Below are 17,050 nucleotides of genomic sequence, written 5' to 3'. Positions count from 1 at the left end.
CACTTTATATTAACACTGCTGTTTTCCTACCAGTAGAAAAGCTGAGATGGAGAGCTGCTCTCATCTCTCCTATAATACAGGTCAGCATAGCACCTGTGACATTAAAGAGGTCATGTGACATTAGATGATGGGAAGCCATAATCAATAGCACAGCAAGGCATGACGGCAATGGGGTGCGCACACACACACACACACACACACTGCCCTGCCACTGGCATATTTAATTACCTCTTAGACACAATCGCCCTCCTTGACAGAATGTTAATTGTGAACTATCTCCACAGTGCGTTCCTCCTCCCTTACTCTCTCTCTCTCTCTTTCTACTGTGCCCTCAGCTCTATATCCTTCCCCTACCTTTCTCTTATTCTCCCTCCCTCTCTCTCTCGCTCTCTCTCGCTCTCTCTGTACAGATAAGGACATGAGTAGGGGGAGTTGTCAGCACTCATTAGAATTCACCACAGTAACACTCTCAGACAACCAAGTCCAGGGCTGTAACCAGGGTTTGAGTTTTAGTGAGGTCCGAAAAGTCTCCCCAGAATTTTTTGGTAAAGTTGAAGCTGATTTACTGCTTTTCTATACAATGAAATAAAAACATAAAAATGCTATTTGGAGATGAGCAAAAACAAGCAAAAATGACCCCAGCCATTATCACCTTGGCTTCTGTAGGTTCATTCACATCAGTCATTCTACAAACACACCTCAGTCAATCTACAAAGCCTATTAGCTATTCAACTGTAATGTTTTACCCGGATATATGAGAAGTGATTCACACTGACACATAGCATTAGTGACTGTTCAGTCAGTTGTACTGATGAACTGCATAAAATCATCAACTCTTTAATTATATCTCTTATCAAATGACATAGCATTCACATTTGTATTCCTAGGCATTACTAATAATGCTCCGCACAAACAGACATGAATGGAGCACACAGATGATCATATTATGACATTCACATGAATTATTAGAATATTACTTATGATTCTGTATTAATATCAGTTTTGTAGTTGAAAAAACAGTGGGGAATGGATATGGCGAACAACCACCCATGTAAACATTAATGTATGACATTTTTAGAACTGTATTGTTTGCCTATAGGGAAGAGGCCATATGGAGATGTTCATATTGAAAAATATATATTTTTAAGTTCCTAACTTGTTTGATTAGATTAGTACAGTTTTTTCAGGGGACCCCACATGGGGCCCTGACCCCAAGTTTGGGAACCACTAAACTAATCTCTCTCTCTCTGCTTGCTTCCTCTCTCTCTCTGTCTCCTCTGCTTCCTCCTGCATACACTGCAGCCTGCCTCAGTCTCACCACTGAGCGCCACATCACTGTCTGCCTCAGTAGCCTACTCTCTGTAAAGCAAAGTTATTATGAGAACTTAGTAAACACTTTTTAGGTTCCGTTTAACGTTAGCCTCTTACTTCATCCTTCTAGTTGGCTAAGTAATACTACCCAGAGCCCTTCAACATTACTGCAATACTGCTGCGGGAGAGTTTTAAAATGGCCTTTTGTCTGGCATCTCGCACATTGTCAGCAGCATCTCTACTGTAGTTCTCTAGTGAAGCCGACTGCGAGCTGGGGTATTTATTATTTTTATTTTTTTTTACATATCAGGCCCTTGGCCTGTGCCATGAGAGGGCGGAGTTAGCTGTTTGAGTGGTGAACGTGCTACTAAAAAGGAAAATCCGGGAGGCAAATCAGGGGGACGCAGGCAAACATAACGAGCAAACCACTGTTCATGATTCCACTCGTTCGCAAAGAGGCAGGCACTATTAGAACTCAGACAGATCAAGAATATAAGCATTCGGAACTTTGATCAACGCTGGGAGCATATTCAGATGTTCACCCATAATAGATTTTCTTTGTGTGTAAAAAATATATTTGTATTATGTATTTATTTGTCAAATTAGAAACAATTACCGATGTCAATCATATATCAATCATATTATATAGTTACGGCCATGACCATGTCGCACGAATAACCAGCCCAAACTAATCAAATCCAGTTAATCTTTCATGCTGGCATATTGGCTAGAAAGAACATTCTATTCTGCAGACATCAGGACAGAGATCAACAGAGTGGACCGCAAATGATACAATGAATCATTCAAGAAATCATCAATATAACAGAAGAGGGAGTTCGGCCTTTTATTGATCAGTTTCGCAATGCGCAAAAGTGAATGTGTGAAACATGAGATGCAGCATGAATTTCCAAGGCCTTGTAAGCAGTACATTAATGTTATTGGAGGGACAAAGCACCCAATGAAAAAAACTGAAATGACAACATAAATTGAAATACTTAAAATTAAGGTTATTATAGTAAATTAAAACAAAACATGAAAAAACGATTTAGTAAATTGAAAATAAATAACTAACAATCCTGTTTTAAGTTGGTGAAGAGCAACTGCAGAAAATTGCGGTTGGCTGCAATAAAAACTTCATGACCTTTGATCACATCATTTTTGTAAAGTTCATGCAGTTGACATGTAGGTGCAAATATGACATTGTTTATCCCCATTATTCAACACACTGGCCCACTGACTTGACAAAAGTGATCCACCCTTACGTGGCCATTGAGATGAGCATGATGCAAGACTTTGCTCTCACATAGTCACACAGAGGATCTGTGCTTCACACTGCTACAATGTGGTGGCTATGGGACCAAAACAGCGGAGAAGTTCAGCCTCACTCTTCAATGATCCTGGTTGTTTCGTAAATTGACCTACTACTACTGTTTCCTTCATGCATCTACGTCATCTTGCATCTTGCACCTTTAAGCCTAACCTAACCTATGACCTGACCCATCACCTTGTGCATTAACACCCCACGGTGTCAACAAGTGACAACCCCAAAAAAACAAAAACCATACAACACATAGATGGCTCCTAGCCTCCCACGCATATGCTAGTTTCTGTCCCTAACACTAAACCTAAAACAGAAACTAAATACTAAATAGAAATGTTTTCATAAAACTTAAACTAAATAAAAACTAGCAAAGTGGATCTGAAAACTAACTGAAATTTAACTGAACATAAAAACTAGTATAAAAATAAATACTATAATAACCTTCTTAAAACTGCTGACACCAGCCAAACTCACCAAATGTCAAATGATCTATACTAATCAAAACATAATAATTATATTTTGCCATTCAAGGGAACAACAGCTGTCTCTTAGCTGCAGTGTGCTGCGCCAGACCAGACGCCCATACTGATAAATCAGACTTTAGGAGTGAGATCGACCATCACTGGCCATCCACTGATCAGACCCCAGGGCCCTGGCCATCACATTTTTAGATCGATATGGGACCACCCTCTACTCTTCGCCATTCTGACAGGGGGCAGACTCCCACCCCCACTGCTCCTCATTCACACACTGGGTTTTCTAGAATTCTCTCCTCCAGATATTCCCATTCACACTCCTTTCCTCTCGCTCTCACCTCCACTGGGAACCTCTTGCCGTTGATGCTGTGTTCAGAGCCCTCAGATCCGTTGCTCTGGCCCCAGTGGAACTCCACCTTCTCCGCCTTAAAACGCCCGGGCAGGCCCGCACCACGCACAAAGTAGTCATCCTTCAGCATGATAGCCACTGAGAGAGATAGAGAGAGAAGAAAAGAGAGAAAGAGAGAGAGAGAGAGAGTTACATGAGGGTCAGGTAGGTGGCAGGTAGCCTAGCGGTTAAGAGCGTTGGGCCTGTAAACGGACATAGACACAGTGTGAAACTTCTGTTTGGCCTACAAACAATATAAAATTACATTCATTCAAAGCACTTGGTATTGAGGTTCATCATCTATTTAGCTTCCCCAAGGGGATGCTGATGCATTTTCTGAATATAACATGTGGTGCTTCTATAACGTCTGTGCTGCCTGCCCTACAAGGCTGGGTCTCTAATTAAGGGCTAATTTGTCTGGTAAAAGCTATCTCCTCAGCCACTTCTAATTGCCTCTGCAAATCTTTTGTTAGTTCATCATACGCTTGTTGAAATAAAGTGGAAATTGACAGAGGGAGGACATTTTTTTATTCACAAATTTGACTGAATAGACCCACATTTAATTAACTAATACGACCTTAAATAAATGCTCCCATTGTCAAACCGATTTCTTACTGTGATTGAATTTCAGAATTGTTTCTACTCCTCCTTTCAGAGGAGATTTCTGTCCCATTTAGAAGAAGCACTCAAGTGAAATGAGTGGCCTGGTTGTCATCTCAACGTCTTCAGAAAAGTTTGAAACTTGAGGCATTTCAAACTAAATACAGCAGGCCTGTTAAATTCCATTTACTTAGTTTGACATTTCTCATGTCGTAGACTCCGCTAAAGCCTTTGACCCTTAAACAAAAGGCTGGTCTATCAAAGTTAATTTCCCCTCCTTGTGTAGTTTGTGTCCTCTGGGAGATATTGGAGATTTTAAGAGACGTGTCACTTGGTGCTTGTACAAGATTGTTGGCACTCCCACTGAAATTCTACCAGTCTGGATCCAAGAAGCTAAGGTTACACTGAGTAGTAGGACATCCTGTGGGAGCCTGGTCTTCCTGGCAAACCTCATACTACCATTGAGACTGCAATATGAGGGATTAACCACGCATAGTGTGCTAAATTAGTTTCTTAGCATCTACTGCATGGGACTCAAAGAAGAAAAAGGTGAAGTGGAGGGAGACTCTACCACAGTGGCTAACTTAAATACACTCCACTGTATTGCTGCTATGCTAAGTCTCACTCCTCCACTGTGGCTAGGCTGAGCTGTTGCGGTTTATGCTAACAGGCTAGCGGAAGGGATGGAACTGCAGCTTACATTAGTGTTCAGAGCACAGCAGGCAGAAAGAAAAACACATATCTTGCTCTCTTTTTTCATCATTTGTTTTTGCCTTTTGTTGATTCAGAGTCCTAATCCAGTGTGTGAGGGGAAGGCAAGCCCTGGGAGTTTCATTAGCGATGGGAGCCAGTGTTTGGGCGCGCTAACAGGCGAGCCGGAATTAGACGCTAAGCCAGCGAGACCATGGACAGCAGTGTGTGAAAACCGGGGGCATATATGAAAATAAAGCCATGATCAATGCAAATATTTCCTCAGGGCTCCAAGTCATCATGAATTTCTTAAAAAGGTTTATTTTATACGATTCTGTGAGAGTATTCTCCGTTCATCCCTCTTCATCCAGCCGCCCTCCTCTCCCTCTCAAAAACCATGACACCGTTCTTCTGGCAGTGAGACATCTATAATGACTTCCTGCTTCAAGGTGACAGGGTCAGAGTTCAGTCAAGGATACAGCTTTCACAGAAGCAGGAGCACTTTTAAAAGAAGCTGATTGAAGCATCCATTATTCAGAGACGCTTTAGGTGATTATGTCAATCAAATCAAATCAAATTGTATCTGTCACATGCGCTGAATACAACAGGTAACAGGTGAAATACTCAGCTGTCACGCTGAATACAACAGGTAACAGGTGAAATACTCAGCTGTCATTTATAAGTAGTGGAGAATGTATAAATAATGCATTGCACAACAAGAGGATGTTTGTCTTGCTAGGCGTGCATTATGGAGTACGCAGAGTCAAGAAGCTGTGCTCTATTTTGTTCTGCTACTGTTGTTTGTGTTAGAACTTCATTTGATTTGGTGGGCAGTGGCACTGCTACGCTAACCCACTATAATACCTGTGCTACACTGGTTTTCCCCGATCATGCCTGTAGAGAAGACAGCTCAGAAGTAGCCCTCGTCCTTTAACAAACCATGGCGTTGGGAAGAGATGGCTACGGACATCAGAGGTTCTGAGAAACACCATGCGATCAGGGGCAGACATTTCTCATGCCGAGTGAGCTGAGGAGTCTCTCTCTCTCTCTCTCTCTCTCTCTCTCTCTCTCTCTCTCTCTCTCTCTCTCTCTCTCTCTCTCTCTCTCTCTCTCTCTCTCTCTCTCTCTCTCTCTTTCTCTCTTTCTCTCTCTCTCACTGAGTGATGCCAGGACAGGGACACTAATACACTTCTCAGGGGGGAAGCAGATATCCAGGCAGCCCATTCGCAGGGGAGAAGACGTACAGTCCCCCACCAGATGAACCTGACTCTCCTTCAGCCTCAAAAAGACATGGCCTCCAATCTCAACAACAAGCCATTTACTCACCCCACCACTAGTGAGGAATGTGGGCTATTGACTCACATACTCCCTACTAGAGGGAGCTTGAAATTCCATCAGCGTTAGCCTTGATAGAAATATGGCAAAGCTTTATGGGCTATTCCCTCTATAAGATCTTCATTATTTGATAGAACACAATACATCACTCACTGATAGAGGGATTACAAGGTATACAAGATGTATGTTTTTTTTAAAGCACATTCAGGTGTCCATTTAGGGTCTCCACTTGGGAGAGATGGACCAGGGACAACACCAGTTCATACATGCCACATTATGTTCAGAGAGATTAATATGATAAAATATCTGACAATATAGAAATCACACTAGTCACATTATTTTCCCCAGGTCTGCAGAGAGCCTTAATAAGACAGCTGGCCTTGTTGTGACTGCTGTCAATACAGATGCCAGCCACCTGTGGCCCCTGCTCCCACAAGCATTTTAACTCCATTTGTTGGCAGAAAGAGAGGACATCCATCTTTGTGACAGATAGAAATTGTGAAAAATACCTGTCTTAGACAGGGAAAATCCATGAAATGCTATAAATGCTGAATTGAGTTTTTTTCAGGTTTTCATCTGTACCAATGACAGATTCACTAATATGGAGGCATCACTTATGTGAAAATCCGCTCCTACCACAAATATTGTATTGGACTGCTGTGCATGTCGCATTTAAACTACTTGAACGTACTGATGTAAGATCTTCATTTGACCTACAGTATATTGTCAGGATTTCTACGTTAAGTCCATAGTGTTGCTTGGTCAGTGGTTAGGCTATTAGCTGGCCAAAAGTAGGCTACATGAAAAGTAAAACACTGTTAGTATAACTGTGTGTTAGAGTGGGTTTTCAGTTAATTTATGTAAATCACAAAGCTCATCTGTATTTCCTGCGGTGCAGGAACTTTCTCAGCAAAATAAGAGTGATCAAAACAAGATCCTAAGATCTGTATGTACATAGTGTGATTTTCATGTACTCTAATGTTATACTAAAAATACAGTGCATTCGGAAAGTATTCAGACCCCTTCCCTTTATACACATTTTGTTAAGTTACAGCCTTATTTTAAAATGTATTACATATTTTTTTCCTCATCAATCTACACAAAATAACCCATAATGACAAAGCGAAAACAGGTTTTTAGAAATGTTTTCAAATTTATTAAAAATAAAAAACAGAAATACCTGAAAGAAGTTTGGAACCACCAAGAGGTGACCAAGAACCCGATAGTCACTCTGACGGAGCTCCAGAGTCCCTTTGTGGAAATTGGAGAATCTTCCAGAAGGACAACAGCACTCTACCAATCAGGCCTTTATGGTAGCCAGACGGCAGCCACTCCTCAGTAAAAGGCGCATGACAGCCCGCCTGGAGTTTGCCAAAAGGGACCTAAAGGACTCTCTGACCATGAGAAACAAGATTCTCTGTCTTCGGCCTGAATGCCAAGCGCCACGTATGGAGGAAACCTGGCACCATCCCTATGGTGAAACATGGTGGTGGCAGCATCATGCTGTGGGGATGTTTTTCAGAGACAGGGACTAGGAGACTAGTCAGGATCGAGGGAAAGATGAACTGAGCAAAGTACAGAGAGATCCTTGACGAAAACCTGCTCCAGAGTGCTCAGGACCTCATCCTGGGGTGAAGGTCCACCTTCCAACAGGAAAACGACCCTAAGCACACAGCCAAGACAACGCAGGCTTCGGGACAAGTCTCCGAATGTCCTTGAGTGGCCCAGCCAGACCTGATCAAACATCTCTGGAGAGACCTGAAAATAGCTGTGCAGCAATGCTCCCCATCCAACCTGACAGAGGATCTGCAGAAAATAATGGGAGAAACTCCCCAAATACAGGTGTGCCAAGAATGTACCGTCATACCCAAGACTCGAGGCTGTAATCGCTGCCAAATTTACTTCAACAAAGTACTGGGTAAATTGTCTGAATAATTATGTAAATGTGATATTTCAATTTTTTACTTTTTATAAATTTCAAAAATATTCTAAAACCCTGTTTATGCTTTGTCATTATGGGGTATTGTGTGTAGAATGATGAGAGGAAAAAACTATCTAATATGTTTTAGAATAAGGCTGTAACGTAACAAAAAGTCAAGGGGTCTGAAAACTTTCTGAAAGCACTGAAGGTACGTCATAATATGTTCAGACGTATCTATACTGTAAATACATAACCAATAGAAGGAGAGGGTAAACAGACATTGGGGGACTGTGAATCTCACCTGTTTTGCCAGTGTTCTTCATTGAAGTCTTGTTGGAGGACTCTGTCTCAAATCCGTCCAAAGCTAGCTCCTGATACTCCATGGACACCTTGCTGTCCTGATCTGCGATGTTGATTGGGGATTGGTTCCTCTCTCTGCATTCTGGGTAGGCTGATGACCAGCCCTCCTCTGGCCCGTACGTACCTGGATGAGAAGAAAGAATACGATATATATATTCCATACGATACAATGTGGTTTTGCCATCCAACCAGAGCTAACCATTTGGTCCGCTAATCAGCAGAGAAAGTGTAGCACACTGAAAATATGTTCATACACGTTATGCAGAAAACTGATAATTTCATGTTTTTGGTGGAATAATGCAGTCTTAATGGCACTCATTTTCCAAAAAGGAACCACCAGTAGATTCCTTCTGATGTTGACCTGCAGTTAAACTTTCCTTCCCATAATGCAGGCACATATGTAGTATTTTTATCAGAATGTGAACAAAGCTACACCTCCTAACCCAAGAGGAGGTAAAGGCAGTGTATTCAGAGATTAAACCCCACACTCTTAGATGAATGGCAAGTCCCGGTGTGAGACCAGACACCTCCATGTAGCACAGAGAGTCAAGACAGGGAAAGGAGCAGGGTGGAAATGTCACCAATTTCCGGCCACCTCCCTCAAATAAAGCAAACAGAGAGAATGACGGAGAGGGTAAGAGAGAGAGAGAAAGAGAGAGAGATCGGACAAGTTCAATGCCATGGAAACAGTGGAGGATGGAGAATATAGATAGTCCCTCTCCTCTCCCTATACACTTCTAAGCAGAGCAGGAATGGTGTCCTCAGTGTGGGGTCACAGTCTTCAATAACCACCCAACCATAAAACACCAGACCAGCCAAGTGAAGTCAAGTGATTCCTTAGCGTCCAGTGAAGGGGAATTCATTTGGTTGTGGATAACACACTAGAAAAACACATTCAACAAAGGCATACATATCCCAACAACATTTACAATATAATTCAACTGATTCAGTGAATACGACAGCACCACACACCCATAAACATTCCACCTAATTGATTTTAAATTCAGAAGTACTTTAGGAATTAGATTACAATTGGAAGCATTAGCTAAATAGTGCTACAGTATCTGTCTCATGATGGAACATAGGAACAGAGAGTGTGGCTATCTCTTAACACAAACTCAGACGACAAGCCATGTCAAGTTTCATTTATTATACAAGGAACTGAGAAATCAATCATTTAACCTTGTACAATGATTACAACTGCTCAACACGCTGTAAGCATTTGATATGAAAGGGACATACAGCATCTGATCATGATCCTAATCTCCGATAGATATGCTTCATTGTGTCCTAACCTCGAGATCTATTGACTTTCCCTGCATTATGTTCTCCTGTCCTCTTTCTACAGTGAAGGCTTTGGCTGCCCTCTGTCTTAAGGATGGAATGAAGTGGCAGGGCCCACTCCTATTCACTCTGCCCACTCCTATTCACTCTGCCCACTCCTTTTCACTCTGCCCACTCCTATTCACTCTGCCCACTCCTATTCACTCTGCCCACTCCTATTCTCTCTGCCCACTCCTACTACCCCCTATGTCCGCAGCATGCACACTTCGGCTAAAGTGCACCCGTAATTGAAAGCTACGCTGATCTACCGGGGTTCTAAAATTAATTTGTCTATGATTACTCATGCCCCACTCGTGTCCGGAGCATTTGGTCATTTCTATTTCATTGAATTAGGAAGCATCCTCTTCTCCTGCCCCCTATCCTAGCCTTGGAGTATATTGATTGTAGAGATCTGGGTTTCATATATGAGAGCGCAGGGTATGGATCCAGGCAGCAGCGGACTTATAATTAATGGGAGAGCTGGTGTGAAGCCATTAGTCATTGTTTTAATGCAGCCAATGTGTGCAGAGAGCTGCTGCACTGAGAGGAGAGACAAGCGGACGTAAACAACCTTTACACTAAACAAACAGAAATACATCTGGCCCATGCATAAGGCAATACAGATGCTGCCTATCTCAACATGTTGAATCTTCCATGTCCTATCTCAACATATTGAATCTTTATAGGCATATCTGAAACTGTTACTCAAAGGGATAATCAACCCCAATGCACACATTCCTATGATTAACAGTGTTGAACAGTGGTTTATAACAGTAATATGAAAACATTATTTTTGCCATTATAACAAAGTTGGCAGCAACTTGAAAATGGCTGTGGAAATATGTTGCAGCTCAAGTCGACTACAAAACCCACAATGCAATGTTGTTTCTCTGGGCTGGCTAGATAGGTAGCTAGTAAGCAAAAATAGCTACACACAATAATAACAAAGTTAACATCAGCATGTGATGTAGCTAGCTAGCTGTAAAATCCCTAAACAACTATACCTTTCGAGGTATCTCACTGAGTTCAACTTGCAGTTCAACTCTGCCCAGAGCGAGTACAGAGCACTTTGCTATGGCCCTTTCCCACGTTTCCCACAGACACACAGGGCACATTGTCGAGATGATACTAGAAAGAGAAATTGAGTTGAATAATTTTGTACCCTTTTTAGATTGGGCACATCTATGTGAAATACAGTGCCTCTCTGCCTACCAGAGATCGACACTTAGAAATAATTAAACAATGGCCTTTTTAACCAAACAAAACGGTTTTCAATTACAGGAACTATCAACAAGCTTACAGGGTAAGGAAACCAATATGCAATTTTGTAATTTGGGTGAACAATCCCTTTAAAGCTGGAAATCATAGCGATGAAACTGCCACCTCCGTTTGCAATATAACAACCAAGATGTTATTTCAAACAACGAACACAGATGTTTTCACTCGGAAATCATTGCACGTGTAATAAAACAGGAGAGTGTGTAATAATACTTTCTTTATGCATGATGCTGGATGCTCATTTCCTCAAAACAAAAACAATAACAAAAACACCTGGTTGCATCCAGTGACACGGTTTAGCCTATCACGGATCAAAGCTTTAAGTCTTCTCTTTTATGTTATAGATAAGGAATGGATTGTGAATTACCTCAAATGTACTAGGCTTGTGAGTATACCAAACATTAGGAACACATTTCTAATATTGAGTTGGACCTCAGAACAGCCTCAAATCGTTGGGGCGTGGACTCTACAAGGTGTTCCACAGGGATGCTGGCGCATGTTGACTAAAATGCTTCCCACAGTTGTGTCAAGTTGGCTGGATGTCCGTTGTGTGGTGGACCATTCTTGATACACACGGGAAACTGTTGAGCAAGAAAAACCCAGCAGCTTTGCAATTCTTGACACAAACCTACTGCCATACCCCGTTCATAGGCACTTCAATCTTTTGTCTTGCCCAGTCACCCTCTGAATGACACATACACAATCCATGTCTCAACTGTCTCCACTTCATCTACACTGATTGAAGTGGATTTAACAACGACATCAATAAGGGATCATAGCTTCCACCTGGATTCACCTGGTCAGTCATAGAAAGAGCATGTGTCCTTAATGTTTTGTACACACAGTGTATGTATCTCACATTCACAGAGTGGAGGGATAATACATACTTATCTCCCTGACAACAAAGAACATGGAAGAGATATCAGAAGAGAGAATCACAGACAATAATCATACATTCTGGTCAACAGGGAGAGGATTTGATATTTCTGATGTTTTATGCATTTTTCATGGCCAATTGTCTGTGATTCTCTTGAGAGCATGCACATTTTATTTCTGTGAATTATGAAAACTGTAAATACACCTTTATGTTGCTTTCACCCTCCAGGAACTAGAGGCTTTTCAGTCAATTACGAGAGATTTCTTCAACAGCCTCAGCGTTTGCGACCTTGCTCATTTCATATTGAAAAAATGCCATATTCCAATTTGCTGCATAAACAAAACCATGATTGTGCGAGGCTGCTTAAAGAGCACAATTATAAAACGTTTGCCCAAAGACAGCATTGTTACCCAAAAGCAAACACACCTTAGGGGGAATTTGCCTTTGGAAAAATATGCCATTCTCCAAGGAACAGAACAAAGCATGGCACCACTCTTCTATTTCAGGATGCTCTATGGTCCTCTCCTAAGGCCGTGATTCCATCAAGATTAGTGGGAAATTGCAGAAATCAATGCTGTGAGAGGTCTGCTGGTATTTCAGTGATCTCCGCCTTGCCAGGAGAGGCCCAATAGAGTCACCCAAGGTATTATATGTAATCTCCCAGTGCAGTCAGCGCGACAGAAGCCGCTCTCAAATTCTCTTCACCTGGAGGAAAATACACAGCCTACTGTACCCTCTCCAGCGACACCTATTACAATGGCCACCACTGTAAACAAATACACAAGGTTAATTTGACCTGGAATGGGGATGTGGTAGAGAAATTTGACATTTGAGAGTGAGAAGTTAATAGAAGAGAGAGAGACACACACAAAAAATGAGTGTGTGTGAGAGAAACAGGGACAGAGAGAGAGAGAGAGAGAGAGAGAGAGAGTATGTGTGTGTGTATGAATGTGTGTCTCTTCACAGTCCCAGCTGTTCCATAAGATGTATTTTGATCTGGGGATTTTTTAAATCAAATTTTAGTGCTTGCATGATTTACTTGATGTGGAATGGAGTTCCATGTAGTTATGGCTCTATGTAGTACTGTGAGCCTCCCATAGTCTGTTCTGGACTTGGGGACTGTGACGAGACCTCTGGTGGCATGTCTTGTGGGGTATGCATGGGTGCACAAGTTGTGTGCTAGAAGTTTAAACAGACAGCTCGGTGCATTTAACATGTCACAAATACACCTCTCACAAATACAAGTAGTGACAAAGTTAATCTCTTCTCTACTTTGAGCCAGGAGAGATTGACATGCATATTATTAATGTTAGCTCTCCGTGTACAATAAGGGCCAGCTGGGCTGCCCTGTTCTGGGCCAACTGTAAAGTCCCTCTTTGTGGCACCTGACCACATGACTGGACAGTAGTGCAGGTGAGACAAAACTAGCGCCTGTAGGACCTGCCTTGTTGATAGCGTTGTGAAATCAAAACAAATTGTATTGGTCACATACACATGGTTAGCAGATGTTAATGCGAGTGTTTCGATAACTCTTGGGCTTCTAGTTCCGACAATGCAGTAATATCTAACAAGTAATCTAACAAATTCACAACAACTACCTTAAACACACAAATGTAAAGGGATAAATGTGTATATGTACATATACAGTGCCTTGCGAAAGTATTCGGCCCCCTTGAACTTTGCGACCTTTTTCCACATTTCAGGCTTCAAACATAAAGATATAAAACTGTATTTTTTTGTGAAGAATCAACAACAAGTGGGACACAATCATGAAGTGGAACGACATTTATTGGATATTTCAAACTTTTTTAACAAATCAAAAACTGAAAAATTGGGCGTGCAAAATTATTCAGCCCCTTTACTTTCAGTGCAGCAAACTCTCTCCAGAAGTTCAGTGAGGATCTCTGAATGATCCAATGTTGACCTAAATGACTAATGATGATAAATACAATCCACCTGTGTGTAATCAAGTCTCCGTATAAATGCACCTGCACTGTGATAGTCTCAGAGGTCCGTTAAAAGCGCAGAGAGCATCATGAAGAACAAGGAACACACCAGGCAGGTCCGAGATACTGTTGTGAAGAAGTTTAAAGCCGGATTTGGATACAAAAAGATTTCCCAAGCTTTAAACATCCCAAGGAGCACTGTGCAAGCGATAATATTGAAATGGAAGGAGTATCAGACCACTGCAAATCTACCAAGACCTGGCCGTCCCTCTAAACTTTCAGCTCATACAAGGAGAAGACTGATCAGAGATGCAGCCAAGAGGCCCATGATCACTCTGGATGAACTGCAGATATCTACAGCTGAGGTGGGAGACTCTGTCCATAGGACAACAATCATTTGTATATTGCACAAATCTGGCCTTTATGGAAGAGTGGCAAGAAGAAAGCCATTTCTTAAAGATATCCATAAAAAGTGTTGTTTAAAGTTTGCCACAAGCCACCTGGGAGACACACCAAACATGTGGAAGAAGGTGCTCTGGTCAGATGAAACCAAAATTGAACTTTTTGGCAACAATGCAAAACGTTGTGTTTGGCGTAAAAGCAACACAGCTGAACACACCATCCCCACTGTCAAACATGGTGGTGGCAGCATCATGGTTTGGGCCTGCTTTTCTTCAGCAGGGACAGGGAAGATGGTTAAAATTGATGGGAAGATGGATGGAGCCAAATACAGGACCATTCTGGAAGAAAACCTGATGGAGTCTGCAAAAGACTTGAGACTGGGACGGAGATTTGTCTTCCAACAAGACAATGATATAAAACATAAAGCAAAATCTACAATGGAATGGTTAAAAAATAAACATATCCAGGTGTTAGAATGGCCAAGTCAAAGTCCAGACCTGAATCCAATCGAGAATCTGTGGAAAGAACTGAAAACTGCTGTTCACAAATGCTCTCCATCCAACCTCACTGAGCTCGAGCTGTTTTGCAAGGAGGAATGGGAAAAAAATTCAGTCTCTCGATGTGCAAAACTGATAGAGACATACCCCAAGCGACTTACAGCTGTAATCGCAGCAAAAGGTGGCGCTACAAAGTATTAACTTAAGGGGGCTGAATAATTTTGCACGCCCAATTTTTCAGTTTTTGATTTGTTAAAAAAGTTTGAAATATCCAATAAATGTCGTTCCACTTCATGATTGTGTCCCACTTGTTGTTGATTCTTCACAAAAAAAAACAGTTTTATATCTTTATGTTTGAAACCTGAAATGTGGCAAAAGGTCGCAAAGTTCAAGGGGGCCGAATACTTTCGCAAGGCACTGTAAATATATGGATGAGGGATGGCTGTGTGGCATAGGCAAGATGCAGTAGATGGTATAGAATGCAGTATATACATATGAGATGAGTAATGTAGGATATGTAAACATTATTAAAGTGGCGTTATTTAAAAGTGACTAGTGATACCTTTATTAAGTCCATTTATTAAAGTGGCCAGAGATTTGAGTCTGTATGTTGGCAGCAGCCTCTCTTTGTTAGTGACTGTTTAACAGTCTGGTGGCCTTGAGATGAATTTGAATTTCAGTCTCTCGGTCCCAGCTTTGACGCACCTCTACTGACCTCGCCTTCTGGATGATAGCGGGGCGAACAGGCAGTGGCTCGGGTGGTTGTTGTCCTTAATGATCTTTTTGGCCTTCCTGTGACATTGGGTGTTGTAGGTGTCCTGGATGGCAGGTAGTTTGCCCCCGGTGATGCATTGTGCAGACCGCACCAACCTCAGGAGAGCCTTGCGGTTGAGGGCGGTGCACTTGCCGTACCAGGGGGTGATACAGCCCGACAGGATGCTCTCGATTGTGTATCTGTAAAAGTTTGTAAGTGTTTTACGTGACAAGTCAAATTTCTTCAGCCTCCTGAGGTTGAAGAGGTGTTGTTGTGCCTTCTTCACCACGCTGTCTGTGTGGGTGGATCATTTCAGTTTGTCCGTGATGTGTACGCCGAGGAACTTAAAACTTTCCACCTTTCATTACTGTCCAGTCGATGTAGATGGGGGGTTTCTCCCTCTGTTTCCTGAAGTCCACAATCATCTCCTTTGTTTTGCTGACGTTGAGTGAGAGGTTGTTTTCCTGACACCACACTCTGAGGGCCCTCACCTCCTCCCTGTAGGCTGCCTTGTCGTTGTTGGTAATCAAGCCTACCACTGTAGTGTCGTCTGCAAACTTGATGATTGAGTTGGAAGCGTGCATGGCCACGCAGTCATGGGTGAACAGGGAGTACAGGAGAGGGCTGAGAACACACCCTTGTGGGGCCCCAGTGTTGAGGATCAGCGGGTTGGAGATGTTGTTTCCTACCTTCACAACCTGGAGGTGGGCCGTCAGAAAGTCCAGGACCCAGTTGCACAGGGCGGGGTCGAGACCCAGAGTCTCGAGCTTAATGATGAATTTGGAGGGTAGTATGGTGTTAAATGCTGAGCTGTAGTCAATTACCAGCATTCTTACATAAGTATTCCTCTTGTCCAGATGGGCTAGGACAGTGTGCAGTGTGATGGCTATTGCATCGTCAGTGGGCCTATTGGGGTGGTAAGCAAATTGGAGTGGGTCTAGGGTATCAGGTAGGGAGGGTGGAGGTGATATGATCCTTGACTAGACTCTCAAAGCACTTCATGATGACAGAAGTGTGTGCAACGGGGTGATAGTCATTTAGTTCAGTTACTTTAGCTTCCTTGGGAACAGGAACAATGGTGGCCATCTTGAAGCATGTGGGGACAGCAGACGGAGATAGGGATTGATTGAATATGTCCATAAACACACCAGCCTGCACCTGCTCTCAAAGCAATCCTTGAATTTGTCTTGAGTAGGAAGATCTGAATACAAAACTTGTGTAGCTCCATGATAAAGAAAGTGATCTACACACTTCCTTGAACCTAAAATAAGTAAAGATTTTTTTTTGTGGAAGTAAAAAAAAATGTTTTACATCGGAGACAGACAGATTGCATATGCTCAGAACAACAATATCAATCCATTTATATAGCCCTTCTCCACCTGTTTTTAAGACGGACGGATGCAAGCTGTTTAAATGGACCAGATCTTGATTTAGATGTTCACAAATTTAACAGATTTTTGACTATCACTATTGTCATGATATGTTTGGTAAAGTAATAAAGAAGGGGAAATATTTTGCATAGATGTTTCTAAAAAGATTATAACTAAACTCAGCAAAAAAAGAAACATCCT

At 42.1% G+C, this 17,050-nt stretch overlaps 1 protein-coding gene across 4 annotated transcripts in view; it reads right to left on the bottom strand.

The window, feature by feature from the left end:
• LOC110494487 (receptor-type tyrosine-protein phosphatase gamma) overlaps positions 1-17,050 on the bottom strand; it is a 316,560-nt gene that overhangs the window by 98,954 nt on the left and 200,556 nt on the right. For all 4 annotated transcript variants that reach the window (XR_016488024.1, XM_036950543.2, XM_036950544.2 and 1 more), the window contains exons 3-4: positions 8,344-8,526; positions 3,447-3,595 (exon numbers count right to left, since the gene is read on the bottom strand). Coding sequence is in view for 3 of the 4 variants with exons in the window: in XM_036950543.2 (XP_036806438.1) it covers positions 3,447-3,595; positions 8,344-8,526 (332 nt within the window). In the remaining variant the exon portion in view is untranslated. The remainder of the gene's footprint in view (positions 1-3,446; positions 3,596-8,343; positions 8,527-17,050) is intronic.

This window comes from Oncorhynchus mykiss, chromosome 17, assembly GCF_057628025.1.
Source record: "Oncorhynchus mykiss isolate SJ-2025 chromosome 17, ASM5762802v1, whole genome shotgun sequence".
Taxonomy (NCBI): domain Eukaryota; kingdom Metazoa; phylum Chordata; class Actinopteri; order Salmoniformes; family Salmonidae; genus Oncorhynchus; species Oncorhynchus mykiss.
Note: the sequence above shows the minus strand (reverse complement) of the source record. Positions and strands in the feature narration are given on the sequence as shown.